At 39.0% G+C, this 10,796-nt stretch overlaps 1 protein-coding gene across 6 annotated transcripts in view; it reads left to right on the plus strand.

The window, feature by feature from the left end:
- CFAP263 (cilia and flagella associated protein 263) overlaps positions 1-10,796 on the plus strand; it is an 81,336-nt gene that overhangs the window by 20,353 nt on the left and 50,187 nt on the right. For 2 of the 6 annotated variants that reach the window (XM_007993516.3, XM_007993510.3), the window contains 2 exons: positions 9,167-9,322; positions 10,369-10,518. The exons of 1 other annotated variant lie outside the window; for it this stretch is intronic. In XM_007993516.3, the coding sequence (XP_007991707.1) occupies positions 9,167-9,322; positions 10,369-10,455 (243 nt within the window). In that variant the 3' untranslated portion in view covers positions 10,456-10,518. Of the gene's footprint in view, positions 1-9,166; positions 9,323-10,368; positions 10,519-10,796 lie in introns of those variants that run through there. 3 more of the 6 variants (XM_007993514.3, XM_007993513.3, XM_007993511.3) reach the window with 2 other exon arrangements.

A 10,796-nucleotide genomic window follows, 5' to 3' on the forward strand; every position in this document is an offset into this window, starting at 1 on the left:
TGGATATTTGGGTTTCCACTTCAGGACTATCATGAGTCATTCTGATATGAACATCCTGGCACAAGTTTTTCTGTGGATACGTGTTTTCTTTTCTTTTGACGTGTTTTCTTTTCTCTTGGATATATACCTAGAAGTGGAATTGTGGGTTATACATGGTAATTCCATGTCTAACACCTAGAAAAACTAGCAATCTGTTTTTGAAAGTGGCAGCCCCATTTCATATTCCCACAATGTGTGAGGGTTCCAGTTTCCGTACATCTTTGTTATTCTCAGTTTTTTTAAAAAATGGCCATCCTACTTGGTATGAAGTGATATCTCGTTGTGGTTTTTATTTGAATTTTCTAATGACATGGAGCATCTTATCATGTGCTTATTGGCCACTTGTCTTTCTTTGAGAAATGTCTAGTCAAGTCCTTTGCTTAGTTGGGTTATTTATCTTTTTAACTTACCCATTGTAAGTTGAAAATATCATAAGTTAAAAATGCATTTAACATACCTGACCTACTAAACATTATAGCTTAGCCTAGCCTATCTTAAATATGCTCAGAACACTTACATTAGCCTACAACTGGGCAAAATCATCGAACACAAAGTCTGTTTTATAATAGGGTGTTGAATGTCTCATGTAATTTATCGAATACTGTACTGAAAGTGAAAAATGGGTTATGTCGGTACTCGAAGTATGGTTTCTACTGAATGTGTGTTGCTTTAGCACTATCTTAAAGTAAAAAAAAAAACAACTTAAGTTGACCCATTGTAAGTCAAGGATCATCTGTATAAGATTCACAAATATTTTCTCCCATACTGTGGATTTTCTTTCACTTTCTTGATAGTTTTGTCTGCAACACAAACATTTTTAGTTTTGGTAGAAGTCCAATTTATCCATTTGTTTTCTTTTGATCTTGTGCTTTTGGTGTCATATATAAGAAATGATTGCCTTACCCAATATCATGAAGATTTTCTCCTCTGTCTTCTTTTAAGAGTTTTATAATTTTAGCTCTTATGTTTAGGTTTATAATCGATTTTGAGTTAATTTTTTTAAATGGTGTGAGCGAGGAGTTCAAAAGCTGAAAGAAGAAAGGAGATGAAATATGTTCACAGAGTTTGTCATATTAACCTTTTTATTTACATTTCTTCCTGTGAATTTGAGTTACTATCTGATGTTTCTTACGTAAATACAGCTTTGTTTCAACCTGCCTCCTTTGTGCTGTTACTGTCAAATACACTCGATGATTACATGTTATAGTTCCCCAAATACAATTATATATGTATTTTTATATACTTGCTTTTTAAATCAGTTAAGAGGAGAAATATGCAATTATACTGTCTTTTATAATTACCTATTATACAGTTAATTTTATTTGCACTACTTTTTTAATGTCGATTTCATATTCCTGTAGGGTATCACTTGTTTTCAGCTTGAAGAACTTCCTATAGTATTTCTTGTAAGGCAGGTCTGCCAACCATGACTTCTGTAGGTTTTTGTTAATCTGGGAATGTCTTTATTTTTCCTTTATTTTTCAAAAATAAAATTTTATTTTAGAAGTTTTAGATTTACAGGAAAATTGTGAAGATAGCACAGAGAACCGCCATACACCTCATACCCAGTTTCCCCTATTTTAACCTCTTATATCAGTAAAATGTGTTTATTACAATTAATGAACTGGTATTGATACAGTATTATTAATCAAAGTCTATGCTTTTGTCACATTTCCTTAGTTCTTACCTAACGTCCCTTAACTGTTCCAGAATCCCACCCAGGATATCCACATTACATTTACTGCTATGTCTCCTTAAGCTCCTCTTGCCTGAGACAGTTTCTCAGAATTTCCTTGATGTTGATGACCTTGACAATTTTGAGGAGTACTTGTCAGGTTTTTGTAGAATGTTCCTCCACTGGGATTTGTTTTTCTCATGATTACATTGGGGTTTATGTGTTTTGAGGGGGAAGACCACAGACGTAAAGTGCCATTCATATCACATCATATCAAAGGAGTCTACTATCAACATGACTCATCATTGATGTGAACCTTGATCACATAGATGGATAGTATGTTACGGATTTCTTCACTGTGAAGTTACTCTCCCTCCTTTCCATACTGTACTCTTCGAAAGGAAGTCACTATGTACGGCCCATACTTAAGGAGTGGGGATTTGTGCTCCACATAATTTATTTGGAATTCTTCTGTATAGGAGATTTATCTATTCTCCCCCATTTATTTATTTTTAACATCATTTATTTATATCAGTTTCAATTCATAGATACTTGTTTTATATGTTGGGTTATAATATCATAAGCCATGCATTGTTTAATGATGGGGATACATTCTGAGAAATGCATTGTTAGGCAATTTCATCATTGTGTGAACATTATAGAGTGTACTCTATGATGGTATACCTAGATAGTATAGCCTACTACACACCTAGGCTGTATTGTGTAGCCTGTTGCTCCAGGCTATAACCCTGAAAAATATGTTATTATACTAAATGCTGTAGGAAATTATAATACAATGCTAAGTATTTGTGTATCCAAACATATCTAAACATAGAAAAGGTACAGTAAAGATATAGCATTATAATCTTATGGGACCATCTTCATAAGTGATTCATTGTTGACCAAAATGTTTTATGTGGCATGTGACTGTATTACATTATTTATTTTGTTGCTCAGATTGTTCCAGGTTGGCCATTGGGAGCTCTTTCAGTTGAATTTGGTGTCCCTTTGACTCTCTTCATCTTTATGGCCTTTTTTTTTTTTTTTTTGAGCACTTCCTTTCTGGCACCAGAAGATGTTCTAGGTTCATCTTAGATATTTTCTGCCTCAGTCCTAGAATCCACCATTTCTCCAAGGAGGCTTGGTGTCTTTTATTTGAAAATGACATTAGAAACCAAGATCTGAGTGTGTTGATTGCTTGCTTTCATTTTGAAAGATCATTTTGAGGATATAATATTCTTGAGTGGCAGGTTTTTTTCTTTCAGCCCATTGCCTTCTGGCCTTCATTGTTTCAGATGAGAAATCAGCTGTTAATCTTGTTGGGCTTCTCTTGTATGTAATGAATCATTTTCTCTTGCTGTTTTCAATATTTTCTCTTTGCTTTGCCATTAAACATTTTGAGTGTGATGAATCTCTGGGTGTGGATTTATGTGCATTTCTTCTGTTTGGAGTTTGTTGAGCCCTTTGGATGTGTGGCTTACTGTTTTTCAACAAATTGGTGAAATTTTCAGCCATTATATCTGAATAATTTTTTCTACTCCTTTCTCTTTCTTTTCTCTCTCTGTTACTCCCATTACCTGTATGTTGGTACATTTAGTGGTGTTCCACATTTCTCTGAGACTGTTAATTTTTCTTCATTCTTTTTTCTCTCTGCTCCTCAATCTGCATAATCTCTATCAATCTACAAGTTTACCAATGCTTTATTCTACTGGCTTAAATCTGCTGTCAATCTCCTGTGGTGAATTTTTCATTTCAGTCATCATATTGAAAAGATTCTGGATTTTCTATGTTTTAAAAATGAATTTCTACCTCTTTATTGATTTTCGTTACTTGATGAGACATTATTATTACTTTAATTCTTTAAACATGATTTCCTTTGGTTTTTTGAATAGCTCCTTTGAAGACTTTGTCTGCTAAGTCCACTGTCTGCTCTCCCTCAAAGGCAGTTTATTTTGCCTTCCCTGGGTGGATCATGCTTTCCTATTTCTTTGCCTATCTCATAATTTTTGTTGGAAGCTATATATTTTAGGTGATATAGCAATTCTTTAAATTGATCCCTCCCACCCCTTTCTTGGGCTTGTCATAGTTTTTGCTTATTACTTGTTGAGTGACTTGGCTGGACTAGATCAGTAAAGTCTATTCCCCTGTTGTTAGTACTCTTTTTTTTTTTTTTTTTTTTTTTTTGAGATGGAGTCTCGCTCTGTCACCCAGGCTGGAAAGCAGTGGCGCGATCTCGGCTCACTGCAAGCTCCGCCTCCTGGGTTCACGCCATTCTCCTGCCTCAGCCTCCCAAGTAGCTGGGACTACAGGCACCCGCCACCACACCTGGCTAATTTTTTGTATATTTAGTAGAGACGGGGTTTCACCATATTAGCCAGAATGGTCTCAATCTCCTGACCTTGTGATCTGCCCGCCTGGCCTCCCAAAGTGCTGGGATTACAGGCGTAAACCACCACGCCCGGCCCCCTGCTGTTAGTACTTTCTAATGTTTCTCCTCACCTGGTGCAGCCTTAGGTCATGGATACAATTGCCCTGATGACCAGGGATAATTGTTGCTTCTGCTGAGTTCTCTTTGACTTTGCATCTTCCTACTAAGCTTACAGCTGATCTACCTCTATTGGCATCACACTTGGTCATCAGCCTTCATTAATTGTTAGCTAATTGCTCTATTGCTTTCAACAATACCCTGAGACATTAATTGTTTTACATTCTGATTCAATTAAAGTCAGGACCCTTTGCAGGGGCAAAGTGTTGCTAGTCTTTGAGGCTTCCCCCAACTCTCAGAGGGCTCTTCTTAGTGGTCTCTTTCTCTGTTCTGTTAAACATATAGCTGGTTTATTATTTTACTTGCTGCTACTAACATTATGGAACTACCAGCCTCCTCTAAATTGCTTACCTTAAAAAAAACTCCATTGTTTCCCACACAGTTCTTAGGCATGAGCTCCCCATCTCTGTTCCAAATAAAGCAAGTCCCCTTGGGCAACATTCCATGGCCCTCTGATTTACAGCCTGAATTGGTTTGGCTCTGTGTCCCCACCCAAGTCTCATCTCAAATTGTAATTCCAATGTGTCAAAGGAGACACCTGGTGGAAGGTAATTGGATCATGGGGGCAGTTTACCCAATGCTGTTCTCATGATAGTGAGGGAGTTCTCACGAGATCTGATGGTTTTTAAAGTGGCAGTTTCCCCTGCACGTGCTCTCTCTCCTGCTACCTTGTGAAAATGTGCTTTACTTCCCCTTCACTTTCCACCATGATTGTAAGTTTCCTGAGGCCTCCCTAGCCATGCAGAACTATGAGTCAATCAAATCTTCTTTTCTTTATAAAATTATCCAGTCTCGGGTAGTTTTTTATAGCAGTGTGAAAACAGACAAATACACAGCCTCTCTCCCTGGGCAAAACTTCTGCACTGCTGCCCTGGAACTGAGGTGGGACAGAGGACAACTTTTCCCGTAGTGACATTGCTGCTCTACAAGTGGGTTGCTGGGTGGGGATCATAATCTCTGGTCTTCTCAGCATGTCCCTCACAGCTGTAGTACTTATGTTTTAATGCCTTCATTCTTGCTACTTCATAATATTTATCTTAGGTATTCTCAAATTACCATCTGGACAGGAGTATGCATTGATGGTTCTGCCCACATCTTTGGGTCTCTCCACAGTTGTTTGTTTATGCTAAACAGACAGGAGCTATTCACTGAACACCTGACAATTTGTTATTGCTTTCTGAAAACAAGTTAATAAAAATTAAATTATTGGCTTGTTTTATAGTGTACTGAAACAGTGGAAGGTGCAAACCAATTACCTGGAGATCTTATTAAAATGCAGATTCTGAGTGGGTAGGTCTAGGGTAGCCTGGGAGTCTGCAGCTCCCAGGTGTTTCTAGTGCCACAGATTGTGCTTTGTGAAGCAAGGAATTAAAAGACAATACCATATTGGGAAGATTCAACATAATAAAAATGTTAGTTCTCTTTAAGTTGATCTGTGAAATATGATATTCCAATTAAAATACCAAGGAAGGCCGGGCGCGGTGGCTCAAGCCTGTAATCCCAGCACTTTGGGAGGCCAAGACGGGCGGATCACGAGGTCAGGAGATCAAGACCATCCTGGCTAACACGGTGAAACCCCGTCTCTACTAAAAAATACAAAAAACTAGCCGGGCAAGGTGGCGGGCGTCTGTAGTCCCAGCTACTCGGGAGGCTGAGACAGGAGAATGGCGTAAACCCGGGAGGCGGAGCTTGCAGTGAGCTGAGATCCAGCCACTGCACTCCAGCCTGGGCTACAGAGCGAGACTCCGTCTCAAAAAAATAAAATAAAATAAAAAATTAAAATAAAATGAAATACCAAGGAAGGTTTTTTTGTTTGTTTGTTGTTAAGAATCTAAATCAACTGACTCAAAAATTCCTTTGGGGGGAAAAAAGAGTATCCCCAAATTCCAAATGAATAAATGACAGGACTAGCCTTATCAGATAATGAAATATGTTATAAAGTTACAATATTTAAAACAAGCTCAGGAATAGGCTGGAAGATCAAAGAAAAATGTATAAAGTCCTATAATGAACCCTGATACAGATCATATAAGTATATAAATATTTGATAAAACTTTGATGTTGATAACTTTATGATAAAAGTGGCATGGCATTAATCAACAGACAGCCAGATTATTGAATAAATGACATGGGGTAACTGGGGTAACTGGGCAACCATTAAGGAAAAAATTAAGTTGGAACTATGTCTTACACTGAAGTTAATTCAGGTATATCAGATATTTAAATGTAAGTAATAAAACCATTAAAATCCTAAAATAAATACTGGGAAAATTTTTAATCTTGGAATGAAGAGGCCTTTCAAAATATAAAACCTAGAAACTATGACATCAGTAAAGTGAGTTATATAAAAATGAAAGTTTTTCGCATAGCAAAAATGATCATAAGCAAAGTCAAAAGGTAAATAACTGGAAAAATGTTGTATCTAAAATCACAAGGAGCTAATAACTCCAAACAAATAACTTCTACAGATCAACAAGAAAAAACTAATAACTAATAGAAAAAATGTGCAAAAGTTTTCAAGAGTTTACTGAAAAGCTAAAAAACTAAAACGTGAAAAATGTTCTACCTCACTCATAATACAAAGAATACAAAATAAAGCTATGATGGGATATTATTTTCCTTCTCTTAGATTGACAAAGATCGAAGAGTTGATAAAACTGTAGTGAGAGAATGAGGGAAAACCGGCAGTCTCAAACATTACTGCGGAAGTGTAATTGTTTTGATTATTATAAAGGGGAATTTAGCACTGTTTACCAAACATTAACATGCACATGTGCTTAAGGCAGGGTTTTTCACCCTAAACACATTATTACTGACATTTGGGGCTGGATAATTCTTTCTTGTGGCGGCAGGGCAGGGGGAGGTCTTGTGTATTGTAGGGTTTTTAGTAGCATCGCTGGCCTCTACCTACTAGATGCCAGCAGCACCCCTCTAATTCCCACAAAAATGTCTTTAGGCATTGCCAAATGTCCCCTGGGGGCAAAATTGCCTCTGGTTGAGAACCACTGCCCTAGAACAAGCAATTTCACTTTTAGTAGTTTATCCTACTGATTCACTTGCATAATGACAATGTGATGTATACCCAGATGGTTAGTAATTGCAGCATTGTTGATTGTAATAGCAAGAGATTAAACAGTTAAGTGACTGTGGGATAATTGTTAAATTATGGTACATCCATGTGGAAAATTATATAGCTGTCAAAAAGAATGAGTAAATTCTTCGTGTGCTGATACAGAAAGATCTTCAAGATTTATTGAGTGAAAACATCTGGATGAATAAAAGTGAATAGAGTATGCTACTATTTAGGTCAAAAAAGGGAAACATGTTTGTATAAGCCTAGATTTCTGGAAGGATGCACAAAACCTAAAAACAGTGTATGCTTCTAGGCAGGAGACCCTCCTGATGGGGTGACAGGAGTGGGATGGGAGCTCATCACAGTGTACCATTTGAACTGAATGTATAGCCTAAACAAAAGAATTATTAAAATAAAAGTTAAAAGGATAATGTTAATTTTTGGGGGGGAGACAGTTTCGCTCTATTGCTCAGGCTGGAGTGCAGCATCATGATCTCGGCTCACTGCAACCTCCGCCTCCTGGGTTCAAGCGATTCTCCTGCCTCAGCCTCCTAAATAGCTGGGATTACAGGCCTAAGCCACCATGCCTAACTCAGTTTTGTATTTTTAGTGGAGATGGGGTTTCACCCTGTTGGCCAGGCTGGTCTCAAACTCCTGACCTCAAGTGATCCGCCCGCTTTAGCCTTCCAAAGTGCTGGGATTACAGGGGTGAGCCACTGTCCCCAGCTGATGTTAATTTTTTAAAAATGCATTTTATTAAAAGGGCTAATGAATTTTACAGTATGATAATTTTTAAAATAAATATTTAAAAGACAAGGATTACTCACAAAATTGAATTACCATAGGTTCTAGCCATTCTGCATCTGGGAATGTACCCAGAAGAATTGAGAAGGGAATTGAACAGAGTTTTATACACCCATGTTGACAGCACCATTCTTCACAATAGCCAAGAAGTGGAAGCAACTCAAGTGTCTTATCGATGGATGACTGGATAAACAAAATAAATAAAATGTGGTATATCCATACAACGGAAAATCATTCCACCTTAGAAAGGAAGGATATTTTGACGCATACTACCATGTGTAGGAAACTTAAGGACGTTATGCTAAGTGAAATAAGCCAGTCACAAAAGGACAAATACTGTATGATTCCACTTATATGAGGTACCCAGAATAGTCAAATTCATAGAGGCAGAAAGTGGAATGGTGGGGGCCAGGGGCTGGGAGACGAGGGAAGGAGGAGCGATTGTATAACGGGTACAGAATTTCAGTTGTACAAGACAAAGAGTTCTGGAGATGGACGGTGGTGATGGTTGCACAAGAATGTGAATGTACTTAACGCCACAGAACTGTATAGTTAAAAATGGTGAAGATGATAAATTTTATGTTTTTTATATATACCTTATAATTTAAAAAGACATGGAAGTGAATTGAGTCTGATTGAAGTACACTTAAATACACAATTTTTCACACACAGAAAAACCCTAAGAAGTCAAAGTAAGTACAACACATTCCTTAATAAAGGAGAGGAAGAGGAAGGAGGGAAGGAAAGGAAAGGGGAAGAGAGACAAAGGAAAGGAAAGGAAAAGAAAAGGGAAAGGAATGAAAGAAACAAGACTATTTAGACCGCACTAGGTGTTTCTGAACTGACTTAAAATATGTTTTGCAAAAAAATCAGAGTTTTGTGATTCCCACCCCCTCCCCAACCTCTTTGAAAATGTAAACATCATTTTTGGAACTCTATTAGAACCATGGGAAAAGATGTCAGGGCCAGTGAGTTCTCAAAGCAAGAGCTTCTGGGGTTCCCTGGGTGTAACTGGTCCTTCCCAACCCAGGACCGGGCCAAAGCCGAGGCAGTGAACAAGCGGCTCCGGAAGCAGCTGGCTGAGTTCCGGGCACCACAGGTGATGACTTACGTCCGGGAGAAGATCTTAAATGGGGACTTGGAGAAGAGCATCAAGATGTGGGAAAGGAAAGTGGAGATAGCAGAGGTGAGCCACGGGGAGCCCCGAGATGGGCAGTCTTTTATGTTTTCAATGTTTTCATTTAGGATTTTGTTCTTTGGGCTAAGAATACAGATGTTTGGATATGTAATTTCTGGGAGAAACCTCAGCAGTTGCTTTAACTATTAAACCAAGATGAAGGATGATTTTTTTTTAAGTTCCCCCTTTTGCATTGTTAGGGGCAGGGTCTTTTCCATTTTCAGGGAGAAACTCTGTAGTAATAGTGTGTTTTTAGTTGCCTGTTTTCTTAATGAATTCTAGAAGTTTCTGAATCCCTCTGCATTGGTAATTTAGTGATTGCTACTTTATACATGGAGAAGTCAGTTTTTTAAAAAATGAGATACTGATAGATTTTTTAATATCACTCAGGACCTCATTCCATGCATGTACACAGTCGCCATGGGTCTTTCTGCTTTTGAACGAATCCCGCAGACTTTGAATATGGTAGTGTGACAGGAAGCACCCTTGCTCCTGTGAGCTGCGGGGGATAAATGGGCAATGGAAACCATTTGCTGGCATCAGAAGAAAGACAAGCACCCAGACTGCCATGGCCACGTTGCAAACTGAGGTCACGCAGGACATCATCAGAGTAGCTTAGAAAGCCAGTCAGGTCACTTGGAAAACTGGGACCTTGGCGTTTTCACATCTAGACCCTGGCTCCCATTTCCTATGTTACTTTCTCCTGCCTCTCCTTTGGCCATTTTGCAGCAGAGAGTAAATTAGGATCCAAACTTGGGCCACTTAGATCTGAAGCTGAGAAATAGCAGAATCGTGGCAGGAGCATGCAACTTCTCATTTCACTGAGCAGAAGAAACATGCTCTATAGAAAAATCCTCTGGGTGGGTGCTACCCCTTGGTGGCCCCCGCACAGCAGTGTGCATGGGGGACACGCTGCCCCACACAGGGTTGCCTGCACCATCACGGGGCTGGATGAGGGCTGCATTCTAAGTAACCACAATCAGTTTTCCCCAAGTGACCTTCTCTCCACTCTCCTTTATAGTTTTCTTTTTCTTTTCTTTTCTTTTTTCTTTCAGATGTCCTTAAAAGGCTACCGTAAGGCTTGGAATAGAATGAAAATAACCAATGAGCAGTTGCAGGCAGATTACCTTGCTGGGAATTAGCCAGAGGCAGGCCACGGCTTACAGACCACAACATGACCTATTAAAGTAATCAGCTCCTTTCTAGTCACCGGCTCCTCTCACTGTTCCCTGTCTGCCTGGTGTTCCCAACCCCCCAGCCAGGCTGAGCATCACCTCCTGGGCCACATCTGCCCATGGGGAGTGTTTTCACAGCCTGGCCCCTGGAACTGTTGCCACTGAAAGAACCACAGGGCGCTCTAATGGTTTGACATGTGTTAGCCAGCATTTAGTTCACAAGCATAATAAAAGTGACCTTCCCACACCCGGGAGAGGGACAGAGGAGGGAGAGCCAGCCCAGTGTGTGCTGTGGGCTTATCCATGGC

The sequence above is a fragment of the Chlorocebus sabaeus genome, chromosome 5 (assembly GCF_047675955.1).
Source record: "Chlorocebus sabaeus isolate Y175 chromosome 5, mChlSab1.0.hap1, whole genome shotgun sequence".
NCBI classification, from domain to species: Eukaryota; Metazoa; Chordata; class Mammalia; order Primates; family Cercopithecidae; genus Chlorocebus; species Chlorocebus sabaeus.